Raw genomic sequence first — 13970 nt, forward strand, 5'->3', positions numbered from 1 at the left:
ACAGAGAGACATTATACATTTGTATTGTGTACTTTTCTTTATGTTTCTCATACTTAACAATAAAAAAGTTTAAAAGTTACAAACCTACAAAAATGTGGAGATTTTTACAGGAACTTTTAGAAACTGGAAAACGAATTAATGTTCCTCACTTGGCTGATTCAAGAAACCTAAAGTAGTGGTGAATGCTGAGTTCCCGCACAGAATTCTCAAAAAGCAAAGAAATTGGTAGTAGCAGTTTCTAGAATTGGGGACTGTGGGTTGGGGGAAGGAGGGAGATGGTCACTGAGCTAAAATAAGACTAGGTGGAAGCTGTTTGAAAAGCAGTTACTGTCCTAGTTGCCACTGGGCAACTGCCTCTTCTCCAGGTCTGGAGGCTAATCTCCAAAAAAAGTGTAAACTAAAAATTTCTGGGTTAAGAATACAACTGAGGGCATCAATACCTTGCCCGAAACAGGTGAATTGAGTGGCCATGTGCATCCTCAATACTGATAAAGAGAACTCCCTCACAAAGCTCCCCCACCCCATCACTACCTGTAAAGCTCCCAGTCAGTGGTCCACCTGGCAACTTGGAGAGCCTTTTAGGCCCCCATTCTCAATCACAAGCAGACACCAAGGATTACCAGCCACCTCAGGAAAGTCTCGAAGAGAATCAACAACACAAACAGCAGAAAGCAATGTGAATGAACTTGAGATTCTGAAGAAAATATAAAACTGAAAAAGGGAAAGACTATAATATCTCCAAAAAGACACAGGAAGATAGTGACTCCATTAAACAAAAACATATGGCTTTACTGGTGTTGGGTATTAAAGAGGGCACGTTCTGCATGGAGCACTGGGTGTTATGCACAAACAATGAATCATGGAACACTACATCAAAAACTAATGATGTGATGTATGGTGATTAACATAACAATAAAAAAGTAAAAAAAAAACATATGGCTTTATTAAGAGATTTGTAGGCTGTTCATTTTGCCCTTTGTTTTTGTTCCCTGTTTTCAGCATCATTTGTTTCCCAAATAATATCTTTTTCTTTGTCCAATTTTATTTGCATGACTTGTGGGGATAGGGTGTTTTGGATGACAATAGATGTGAATTAATGTAAAACTATAAACTTCTAAGAAATGGAAAAACTGCTGACAAGAAATCTGTAATTTAATACTCTATCATGCTACCAAGGATGTCTCTTCTGAGCTGATAAAAGATAGTAGTTAGCCTGCTTCTCTCATTGCATTTCACTTTGATTTTTTTTCTCTCTTCCATGTCAACCTAAATTTCTCTTCCCATAATTCTATCTTCATCTCCTTTTTTCTTGGTGTCTCTTCTCCCTGAAGATCACTACATTTCAAGCTATCGGAAAGGTATCTGACTAAAATGTGCTAAGAGCTTAATACTTGCTGTCTGTCCCACCATAGCCTATTAATTTTATTAGACCTTTTTAGTTGTAGTTGAGTGATTCAGACAGGCTCTCCATCCTCCCTTTCTGTTTTAGTGTAAATGTTTTCTTTGCACCTGCTGTATAATTCTGCAGGATATTGAGAGCTGGAGGGGTGAGGAAGGAGAGGCCACGTTTCTCTTTCTGACTTTTGAGTGCGGTCACCTGGTGCATGCCTGGACCTTGGCTTCTCATGTGTGAGCTGTTCCCTGAATCTTAGATGAGAAAAGGCCATACAATGTTGTGGTAACATTTTTGGTGTTTTATAAAGACCTTCCCCACCATCATAATTTATATTGCACAGTTGTCGATGGTAGGAAATAACTCACCGGTTTGTGAGTAAGTGAGGATTATAGAATGAAAGCAGCCCTCACTAAGTTGAGGAGAGCTAGCTCTATGTTGTGTTTGCCCACAGAAGACAACTGGGTGAATCGTCACTTGCCATTTGGCAGGCCAAACCCCGCATTCTGAGGTGGCCCACAGCATTCTCAGAAGAGATCTTTGCTGTAGCGACTGTCTTTGTTGACACATATATGTTTCATTCTTCACTGTGCTCTGTATTTCAGAACCACAAATAAGTTCCCACCTCTTGTAGGTCTGTCCAGTCTGTCTTTGTTGTGACCCCCTCCATTTTTTTCATCTTGCTTTTCCCCTCTTCGGGGTTGTTTTTTCTCTTGCTCCTTAGAACTTCCTGGGATTTTTCTTTGTCTAAACAAGCTTAGACCTTGATTTCTTTTTTTAAAATAACAATTTCTTTAACTTAGAAAGATACTTCATCCTGCATTTTTAACAACTAACCAGTTAACACATTCTTTTAACTCACTGATTCTTTGTATTCCTGAAGGAGGCACTACAGTTCGAAAGGAGATCATCAAGAATAAAATCAGAGCCATTGGGAAGATGGCACGGGTCTTTTCAATTCTGCGGTAAGGATAAATCTGTCATTGCAGTGTGGGATCAAAGAATTTTGACAGAAAATTGGAAGTTGATTTCAGAACAGTTTTTTTTTTTTTAGAATTGGAGTTTGTATGATTGGATAGGTCTTCAGAGTCAGAGCTGAGTGCACATTGAATCTGACCTATATGTTAAAGTGACTAGAAATGTTTTGGCAAACATTCATTTGGTACAAGCTTAGATGTAGTGAATGGAGTGATTTAGTGTGAATTCTGGAGCCAGATTTCCTGTGTTCACATCCTGGCTCGACTTCTTCTTAGCTGTATGATTTTGAGCCTCAGTTTCCTTGTCTGTAAAAGCATGATAATAACAAGACCTGCCTTACACAGTTATTAGGAGGATTAAATGGGGTGATATAATGGAAGCATTAGAACAGTACCTGGCTATTAAGTAACTCTAATTGAAAAACAAGAATCTGCTAGTGGTTTAAAATTGGGATACTTTCAGAAAACATCTCTTCCATTGGGTCAGGGAAGGGGTAGGAAGAAGGAGAACCTTTCCTCCATCTCTGTGCATCTTTTCTTAACTTCCCATCTAGTGCCTTTGAACTGCGGAGCAGTAGACACCCTGGCATTAATGCAGGGCTTTCACCTTCCTTTGCAGGGAAGAGAGTGAGAGTGTGCTGACTCTCAAGGGCCTGACTCCAACAGGGACACTCCCTCTAGGTGTCCTCTCAGGAGGAAAGCAGACTATTGAGACAGGTGAGTATGAGAAATACTCCTTTCATGGAAGGTGTGCTCCCATTACCCAGCAGTCAACATAAAATTTAAAATTAGGGCTTTTTTCAATAAATGATACTAGAGCAATTGGATATCCATGTGGGGGAAAGTGAATCTTAACTCTTCTCTCTATATACAAAAATGAATTCAAAATTAATTATAACTTAAATGTAAAAGAAAAAATAAAACTTACCCAAAAAAGTATGGAGAGTATTAGAGTAGATAGAGTCCTTAGATAGGACATAAAAAGTACTAATCTTAAAAGAAAAAAAATCAATTAATTAAATTTCATTAAAACTAAGAATTTCTAAAAATACATGTTTAGGAAAGGGAAAAGCCAAGCCATTAACTGAGAGAAGATTTTTTGCAATACATATGTCAGACAAAGGGCTTAAATTCAGAATCTATAAAGAATGATAAACTCAGTAAGAAAAACACAACCAATTTTTTTAATGGTCAATATATTTTAATAGGCACTTCACAAAAGAGGGTATCAAAATGGCCAGTGAGCATATGAAAAGATGCTTAATATAGTTACTCATCTGGGAAACAGACATTAAAACCACAGTGAAATACCACTACATATTCACCAGAATGGCTAAAATTAAAAAGTCTAACAATACCAAGTGTTGGTGAATTTATGGAGAATAGAACTAGATACATTGCTGGTGGGCATGTAAATTGGTTCAACCACTTTGGAAAACTCTTGGGCAGTTAAACAAAACATATATCCTACCCCATAACCCAGAAATCCCAGCCCTGGTATATCAAAAAGAAATAAATGCATATGTCCACCAAAGGATTTGCATAACAATGTTTACCGTAGCTTTATTCATAATAGCCCCAAACAGGAAAAAAGCCAAATGTTCTTCAATGGTAGAGTAGATAAATGTATTCTGTTTCTACAATGGAATATACACAGCAGAGAAAAAATAACACTATGAACACATGCAAAAACATGGTTGAATCTCACAAATATTATGGTAAACTAAAAAACTAGGCACAAAAGGGCACAGACTATCTGATTTATAGGATGTTCAAGAATAGGCAAGCTAGCCAAACAGTAATAGAAGTCAGAATGGCACTTCCTCTGGTGGGAGAATATTGACACAGAAGGAGCAGAGGGGACTTCTGGAGTAGTGGCGATGTTCTATATCACTATCTGGGTAGTAGTTACACAAGTGTATTCATACATAAAAATGTATAGAGCTGTGCACTTTAGATTTGTGCACATGATATGTCTCACTTATGTATTTTTTTTTTTTTTAAGATTTATTTATTTTAGAAAGAGAGTGCTCGAGTGGGGGGCGAGGGAGAGAGAGAATCTCAAGCAGACTCCCTGCTGAGTGCGGAGCCCACAAGGGGCTCAATCTCACAACCCTGAGATCATGACCCAAGCTGAAATCAAGAGTTGGACACTTAACTGACTGAGCCACCCAGGCATCCCACTTATGCCTGTTTTATATTGGGTGTGAGAATTTCTCAGAGAGGGTGTTTGCCTCTGCCTGCGAGCCATATCCTACTCCAGTGCCACAGTCACCTGTCCAGTCAGAGTGTCAGTTCTAAAACACGTGTGGATGCCAGCTTGTAAGGAGAGGGCTTTATGGAACGCTGGAATGAAAAGATGGATGTTTGTCAGAATAGACGTAGATCTGGTCAAGCAAGATGACTAATTCTAGGCACAAAAACTGCAGCTGAAGCATTAACAACTTAAACTAGAGTTTCACTGTTTTTTTGCCCCCTTGTTTATTAAATTGTTTCTATTTAAGTTTTTCTTTTTTCTTGTCATCCCGTTACTTATAGGAAACCTTTGCTTTTGGTGGTAAGTCCACTGATAGTCATTAATAGGAATAAGCCTTTTTTTTCCCCCCTTTCTTTATGTAGGATTGAATTCCTCCTTCTCTTTCAAATTAAATACTGGAATATTCTATTTAGAAGGAGGAATGAACATTTTCTCCTTGGAAGGACATAACTAATTTTCTTAATTTCTTTAGTTTCGTGGGAAGGATCAGTAAACTATTTCAGGTTGAATATTTTTCTCTCAAATAAATGTACAGTTTCTTGTAAGCAAAATACTTCCCTCCATTACTTTGTTTGGTAATTAGTCATGTGAGCTACTCTGAGAGCACTTCTGACGAGGCAGGTTGCAATTAGTAGGAAACACCATGGGTGAAGAAAAAGGGAAAGTCTTCTACATCCTTACTGGAAAAGTTTTGGAAACTTGCTGATCCACAAAGCTGTTGTTTCAATCTGGACCTTGAAAGAGCAGATCTGGGATGAATAACAAGGAGAATTGTACGGATGTGCTATTTGGAGATTTGTTTGTTTGTTTATAGTCTTTGGTCTGCCTTTTGTTCTCAGTCCCAAGTATATAGTTTCTCTTCATTCCTAATTGGCATATGAGTGTTTTAATCAAATAGGATTTTTTATCGATGCTTTTGAAATTGATAGACATCTTCAGGAATGCGTAAGAACAAAACTAAGTTGGAGCTAGCTTTTTAGAGCTTCTTATGTCTCTTATTGACAGAAACTAAGTTTATTTGTCGTTTTCCCATCAGAGTCTCAGTTCTACAGGTTCATTGGCAAACTGGAGCATTAGCTAAAAAAGACCTTTTATTGTTCCTTTAACTTTACTTGGAGAACTTTCAACCAACAATATCCCATATGGCCTTATAGCATAATATTCATTTGTCTTACCTTGTTCCAAGAGGGATTTGAGTAAGTTATAGTATACATATAACACATTGAAGTAAAATAAATATGCTTGGAATTTGGAGCACAAAGGAAAACAAACAAACAAAAAGCCAATAGACAGCCACAAATTTTACTCCCAAGCTTCCTAGTACTGAAATAAAGAGGAGTGCCAAGAACCGAACGAGATTCACAAAGACCATAAAATAAAAAACAAATCAGTTATAAATTGGACTACATCAAAATTAACATTTGTGCTGCAAATGGAACCATCATCAAGAACGTGAAAAGACAACCCAACCCATAGGATGGGTGGAAATATTTACAAATCATACGTTGGATAAGGAACTGGTATCTAGAAAATAGAAAGAACTCTTATAATTGAATAATAAAAAGACAACCCAATTAAAAAGTGGGTAAAAAAGTTGAATAGACATTTTTCCAAAGACATACAAGTGGCCAATAAGCATGGGAAAATTTGCTCAACATAATTAGACATTAAGGAAATACAGACCCAAACCACAATGAGATACCACTTCACACCCACTAGGATGGCTGTGATCACACAGATAGTAGCAAGTATTGGTGAGAATGTGGAGAAATTGGGACCCTCATACCCTGCTGGTGGAAATGTGAAATGGTGCAGTACTTTGGAAACCAATCTGGCAGTTCCTTAGATGAGTAAATGTGCAATTGACCTTATGACCAGCTGTTCCACTTGTAGCTATACACCCCAGAAAAATGAGAACGTAGCCACACAAAGACTTGTACACAGATATCCACAGCAGCATTTTTCATTAGAGCCAAGAAGTGGAAATGGCTCAGACGTCCATCACCTGATGAGGTGGCTCTTCACACGGTAGCATACTATTCAGTCATAAAAAGGAATGAAGTACTGGTACATGCTTCAACGTGACTAAACCTTAAAAACATGCTAAGTGAGGGGCGCCTGGGTGGCTCAGTGGTTAGGCGTCTGCCTTTGGCTCAGGTCGTGATCCCAGGGTCCTGGGATCGAGCCCTGCATCAGGCTCCCTGCTCAGCGGGAAGCCTGCTTCTCCCTCTCACACTCCCCCTGCTTGTGTTCCCTCTCTCGCTGTCTCTCTCTCTGTCAAATAAATAAATAAGATCTTAAAAACAAAAAACATGCTAAGTGAAAGAAGTCAGTCACTAAAATCAGAAACTCTGCGATCCCATTTATATGAAATGTCTAGACCAGGCATTGGTTGGCTTTAGGATTAAGAGAAAGGGATGAGGGAGGTAAATAGCTTTCTTTTGGGGGTGATGAAAATGTTCTAACCATAGATTGTGGTGATGGTTGTACAACTCTATATTAAATCATTGAATTGAACACTTTAAACAAGTGAATTTTATGGTATGTGAATTATATTTCAGTAAAGAAATATAATAAAAATATATACAAACATAAATTAAATATAAATAAATAAACCAGTTTCTCAGTTTTTTTGTGACTGTTTCTTATATATAATGCCCCTTAATGCAGGCTGGTATCTTAATACCCGGTGCAAAAAGCAATTCTAGAAGGACCCAAAACAGTGTAACACTTGCACAGATTTTACCACATAGCGTTTAAACTCTAATTAGACCAACAGCCTGTATACAATTTCAGGCTATGCTTTGTTCTTCAGCTTTGTAACAGCAGCAGTGATGTACTGTTTGAAGGCACTGTCGTTTTCTTGTGAACGTTCATTTGTTCCATTTGAGGCGGTTAGAGAGGGTGTGACGGTGCCTTACCACAGGCCTACGGATGGTTGACAAATTTAAGCACTTGATAAGTTGATTCCAAGGTTCCATTTTTCACACTGTGATAGGACGTTAACTGTCAGTTCTTCCGGTTTCTCCTCTCTTATTGATACACAAAACCTCAAGAACAGTAAACTGTCCTGTTCATTATTTTTCCCTGACTTCTTGTAAAAAATCAGTACTGGAGGAACTGAGAGGGTCCTTCTAATAAGATCTTTCTTGCTACGCCTGTAACCTTTTCATGTATTAGGGTTTTTACTACTTTAAAAAGATGATGCAAGGAAGTTTACCTTCACTTACCTGGCACTAATTTTTAAATTACTTCCTTTTCCATCACTGAAGGAGAAGGCCCTCTTAGTAATTGGCTTGCTCTCTGCACAGTGAATGGAAGCCGTATGGGTTGGAAATGGCAGCTTCTACTAGATCTCTAATCCCAGATGGTACAGGAATTTGTATCTGGTATTGAGTAGTTTTATGTCTTTGCCAGTTTAGTACTCCACCGCTGGACAAGAAATAACCATTCACTTAAAACCCATGTTTCTCTCCTTCCAAATGCTAGTCTGTTATTCAAAGGTCATTCTTTTTTTTATTAAGTAATTAAAAAGGACAGTTGGACCCCACATAAATTGCTTAAGAGCAGTAAGAATTAGTTTTAAGTAACTATTTTGTGTAGGACCCAGCAACAGCTCATTTAATACCACCTGAGCTGTTAGAAACTAAAGAACAGTTGTGATGTTAAATTATTTGACTCAAGTTATTTTGATATGTGAATGTCAAAGAGTAAATTAGCAGCTGGCTATTTAAAAACTAGGAAAGCAATATAACTCTTGGTTTCTTATAGTCAGCCTGACTGACCCATTGTCTTAGCTACAGATGCTATTAGCTACAGATGCTATTAGCTAAAAAGGTTCCCATGCCACCCGAAATGTTAAAAGTATTAGAAACTCTCCCCACCTCACATCTCCCCCCAGTTTAGTGTTTTGCAGTAATCCTGGCTTCTCTAACTAGTTGACTTTTATTATGGATGGGAATAGGCTGAGGTGGGAGCCTGGGTTGTCTGTGCTGGCAGCAATGCTGTTGGTTTACTCACTCTTGTTCTGTCTTCATTTTTGCATGCCACTGCTCCTGCCTCTTACAGCCACAGTAGAAGCGGTAGAGGCCCGGGAAGGTATGGCCATATTCCTATGATAGATGTGATCATGTGTCTGTCTACTAGTTTTAAAGTGTCAACATTTGAAATCTTCTATTATTGCATCACCAGAACTGTAGCAGTGAGAAAAGGAATAAATATTTCTAGGCATGCTCACAAAGTGTTTCCTTTGTGTCCTGTATTTGTGTTAATTTAAATGACCCTCTCCACAGCTAAAGTCCTCTCTGGGCTCTGTCAGTTTTAATGCAATGGTTGAAGCTTAAGCAACTGGTCATGAGGGATCAGATGGTTTAATTTTGGAGCCCTTCCATATAGAAGTGATTTATGTGTGATGACTAGAGACCCAAACAGGTCAGCCTCTTTATCTAATGATTCTAAAGGATATCAAGAGCAGAGGCAAAAGTAGACTAGGATTTAGTTTGATTCATTTCTGAGGTTGTCCTAAGGCAGTCAAGCTAAATTATCTCTGTTTCTATGAAAACAAATTTCAAGTAACAGATCATCTATGAATCTGACAATGAAAATCATTGGAATTGATAAACTTGTGTTATTAATTTAATTGTTTTGTTAAGTAAGGTGGTTCAAAATGGGAATGCCTTTCCTTGGTGATACAAAAGTTCCATTAGAAGGAAGATATCCAGAAGCTAATTTTTAGATGCCTTTTAACTTACATTCAGCTCCTGGTTGTGCAAGAGAAAAAACTGTCCTTCTAAACAAAAAAGATTAGCTCTTTTATTACTTTTTTTGTGGTCAATATGGTGTTTGTGCTAAAGTTAACTAGTCTGTTTAGCTTGCTCTATTATTCTAGTATTGCCTTTTGTCTTACATTAAGCATGTTTCAGGCCCATAAGAAACCCTTTCTCAAATGTATTGAAGTTCAGAACGAACTTGTTAGCCATTTGTCTGGTATACTTATGTCATGATTAATTGTATTGAGCTTCTGTGAAAATCACTTTCATAGTTTCAACTGCCCTATGGGCCTTAAGGAAGCAGTAGCTTCAGATGAGGCTGATTCAAGTCAAATATTGCCCGTTAACCTTCACCAGACATGTGCTCCAACCCTTCTATGGTTTTCTCTAGAAGGTTGCTGTATGCTAAAAAACTTTAAGCTTGTTGCTTTGCTGTCTAATCGAGCTCCTCCCTTTCCTGTTTTCCTGTAGCCATCAGAGGGTTTTCGCTTCAGCACAGGATCCGGAGTTTTGAAGAAGCCCGAGGTCTGGACCGAATTAATGAACGGATGCCACCCCGAAAAGACAGCCAGTACCCCGATGGGCCAGTGAAATTGGTGGCCCCTGCACAACCCAACGCTGTGCACAGGAGCGACAGGGGGAGAAGAGCCAATAATGACACAGAGCCCTGCTGTGGCACAGGTGGATCCAAAACTTAAGAACAAATTTTATTTATTATTGGAAAACAAAACAAAAACAACTTTAACAACTTAAACCTGGAGGTGCATTCATAATTCAGTCTGCATTTATGCTGTAAGAAAGGTGACCATTTTATAAATTGTTTTTAATTTATGTTTAATATATATAAAAAGTGCATCTGTTTTGTTTTTCCCTTTTTTTTCCCTAATTTTTAGGAACTGATCTGATTGTCTGATACATATGTGAAGTCTTGTGCTACAAAGGGGAACCTTCCCCTAATAAAAGGGCCTTGGAAACCTCCACCCTGGGTTTCTGACTTGAACTAGCCAGCCGAGTTTTCTCCTGTTCTTTTGGAAGGTGATATCTTTCATTTCAGACTAATAATAGTTTTTCAAACATAAGAGGGTGGTTTTCTTTTCCCTTTCTACAGGGTGCCATTGAAGAAGATTGCTCAGATTTCAGTGGCTAAAACTTCTCTTCTTATGGAAAACTTGATTAGAGTAGAACTTCTAAGTGAATAACCCAAACCCAGTGATTTGAGGGCCAAGAGAATGTTTTCCATATAACCTACTTTCTTCTGAACTCTCAGTTCTTTTTAACATGTTCTAGTAAGACAAAATAAAAAGCAGTGAGGGATTTTCTTAGAATGACTCAAAATTTCTTCTTCCAACCATGGGCATGATTGGTTTAAACTTCCCTTAGAACTTCGGAGATTTCTTAACTCTTCCCGGATCCTTTTGCTTTCATTTTTGAAGTCCAGATGATTTACCCAACTGCAAAGGAAGCTGCATTTCTAAATATTTTATAAATGCCCTCTGTAGAACTTTTGATAGTAAGAGGTATTTATGTCCTGTGAGATTGCATCAGCTGTTGTGTCTGTTCTCCCCATTGTCCTTCTGTTTCTCTGTGTCAGTGTTTTAAAAAACAACTGGGGTGATGGCAACTGACTAGGGTAGAATGATCCCCTTATGAATTGGAAGTCTTGCTAAAGGGCATTGGATGATGAGGATGTCCTTTTTCTGTATCAATTACTGGGGTGTTTCTCCATCTTTAAACACTCATTAGGTTGAACTGTATGTCAATCTCCGTCAGCATATTTTGGAATACAAAAACAAGTGTTCAGATACAGTGTTTGAATAGTCTTCTCTTAGTTTTTCAAGTAACAACCAGTGAGGGAAAGAAATTTCAGTGATCCTTGGGCTCCCGTTTTTGGTTTAGTCTGGTGACAGGTGCCATGTCATAATACTCATTGGTCAACTTTGCAGCATGTCTGGGCAATACTACACCAAAGTGCTTAATTACAGAATTCTTAATATCATTTGGGATGGAGGAGTCCAGCATTGAAGCAAGTATCTCTGACAGTAGTGGTTTATGTTGTAAGCTTTAAGGACACCAGAAACCTTTTTCAAAAAAACGAAAAAAAACCCAAAAGACCCCACATAATTTCACTAGAAGAATGAGGATTTAGCCCATCTATTTCTGTTTTCCTGTACCTTTTGCTAACAGTTCCCAGTTTATGACAGAGATCAAAGCATTTTGGGGCTTGGAATCTGATGGCATGGATTGCTCTATCAATAAAAAATGATAGGAAGGATATGGGGGAAGGAGATAAAAGACCTCTTACTGGGTTATGAATAAAACATATGAAAGGAGGGAAACAAAGTCTTGAGTAGTTATCTTTACCGATCATCATTTTTTTACACTCAAAGAAAAGAAGGAATTCTTCATCTGGATAGCCTCACACTCCTCCCTCCCCCAGTCCCACTCTAGAAAGGACCACTGTTTTGGAAATCTCACCTAATATGAAGGTCAGTCCACATGACAGATTTGATGGATGGGAGTCTCCATCTCTTTCTCCCTTTCCCCTAGCTGAGGCTGTTGTACATACATAATCTGCAGGTAGAAACCACTCTTAAGGGCTTCAGTCATCAGGCACGTAGTGAAATAGTTATTGAAAATCCTTACAAGCAAAAAATACTGTTCTAGTAAAAAGGATTATTATTTAGGAATGTCTTCATTATCTTCTCAAAAACAAGTTGTATAGGAAAGCAAGTTTCCGGGGTGCCTGGGTGGCTCAGTCGTTAAGCATCTGCCTTCGGCTCAGGTCATGATCTCAGGGTCCTGGGATCGAGCCCAGCGTCAGGCTCCTGGCTCAGCGGGGAGCCTGCTTCTCCCTCTCCCTCTGCATCTGCCCCTGCTCATGCGCTGTCTCTCTCTGTATCTCTGTGTCTCAAATGAATAAATAAAAAATCTTAAAAAAAAAAAAAGTAAAATTAAAAAAAAAAAAGAAAAGCAAGTTTCCTTGACAGAGGCATGGCAAAAGACCTATAAATACAGAGAACAAACTGAGGGTTGCCAGAGTGGAGGGAGGAGGGGCAAAGTGGGTGAAGGCGAGAGGGAGATCCAGGCCTCCAGTTATGAATGAATAAGTCATGGGAATAAAAGGCATAGTGTAAGAAATACAGTCAGTGATACCATAATAGGGATGTAAGGGGACAAATTGGTAGCTACACTTGTGATAAACATAGCATGATATATAAACTTGTCAAATCACTAAGTTGTACATCTGAAGTGTAACATGTATGTCAACTATACTCCAAAAAAAAAAAAAAAAAAAGGATGTATTTTACAGGTACCCTGTGAGCTGTGGAGGGATCAGCCAGAGAGGTAAGAAGTCATGATTCAAGAAAATCGGAGTGAGTTTACGATAAAGCAACAAGGAAGTTAGGTTTGAAAATTCAAATTCTGTTGAATTCTAAAGGTAGAGGTATTTCTTATGTTCTATAGAAAGTTGGGGTGTGTGCTTCAACAATTTACAAAGTTGGGTATAAATGTGTCTCCATGTGGTACAGCTAGCTTCTGAAAGTGAGACCGTCAATGTATACTTTCATCTGTATTTGTACCTATGACTCAAGACGGTTTAGAAGGCATGAGCCTTGGGGATATATATAGAGAGAGAGATATATATATGGATATACATATTGTGATAACAGTACTTGTTCTTCACTTTAGACTTCATTGGGGAGTTTTTAACATATTTTCAAATGTTTTAATCTAAACAGTAGCTCCCAGGATGGCTGGTTTCCTGTTCCGGGTTTGCCTAAGGCCATCATTTCAAACATTTTAACTGCTGTCAGAGCTCTGCAGTATCCCCATTTTCAAAGCCTCTTCTGTTTTATTAAATCTTCCCCCCGCGTGTCTTAAAGATACTAAAAACGCTTTTCTCTTGTTCTCCTTCACTTTAAGGTCCATAGGGACCTTATTTTCTTCAACTCCTCTCATCTGGGGGAAGAAAAACACTTCTTACATCAGTTCCCTAGACATGTTGGAGGACCCTTTTGTATACTTTACTGAAATACCATTTAAAAAATGACACTACCCAAGGACCAGTTTTTCTAATTTTGTTTTACATCTACATCATATGAAATTTCAAATTGATCAGATGACTGTTTTTTTAAATAAAAATTTGAAAACTCATCTAACACAAGCTTAAAACATACATCCTTTTTAAATCTCTGTGTTCTGAATATTTAGAGCAAAAACAACCCAAGAAGCCAAGGGTGTGTGTGTGTGTGTGTGTTTTTAATGGAATGCTAAAACAAAAGCAGCCTCAGTTTTCTTTAAAACCTCAAGGCAAACACTTGGTTATGGGACAGACATTGCTGATTCACTGGCCTTTTGTGACTGGATACTGACTGGCAAAGTGAAACTTATGTATCACACTCTAATGGGCTTGATCTGGCTCCTTGCCTAGGGATAGGAGAATCAGACTCTCCAGGAATATCAGTATTTCTCATATGCTTCTATCTATATTTACATTGCCTTTTCTGTTCCTACACAAACAGTTGTGGTTCAGTGAAGCAAGTTCCTGTCAATAGCAGAGATTTGATTTCTTA

At 38.3% G+C, this 13970-nt stretch overlaps 1 protein-coding gene across 2 annotated transcripts in view; it reads left to right on the forward strand.

Annotated features, from left to right (window-relative positions):
- Nucleotides 1–10401, forward strand: part of PPP3CC (protein phosphatase 3 catalytic subunit gamma) — a 102383-nt gene extending 91982 nt beyond the window's left edge. Inside the window, exons 11-15 of one of the 2 annotated variants that reach the window (XM_032388986.1) lie at nt 1332–1358; nt 2277–2358; nt 2990–3087; nt 8696–8725; nt 9868–10401. In XM_032388986.1, the coding sequence (XP_032244877.1) occupies nt 1332–1358; nt 2277–2358; nt 2990–3087; nt 8696–8725; nt 9868–10094 (464 nt within the window). In that variant the 3' untranslated portion in view covers nt 10095–10401. The remainder of the gene's footprint in view (nt 1–1331; nt 1359–2276; nt 2359–2989; nt 3088–8695; nt 8726–9867) is intronic. The other variant, XM_032388987.1, reaches the window with a different exon arrangement.
- Nucleotides 10402–13970: the final 3569 nt, after the last annotated feature.

The sequence above is a fragment of the Phoca vitulina genome, unplaced genomic scaffold, assembly GCF_004348235.1.
Source record: "Phoca vitulina isolate PV1807 unplaced genomic scaffold, GSC_HSeal_1.0 scaffold53, whole genome shotgun sequence".
NCBI lineage: Eukaryota > Metazoa > Chordata > Mammalia > Carnivora > Phocidae > Phoca > Phoca vitulina.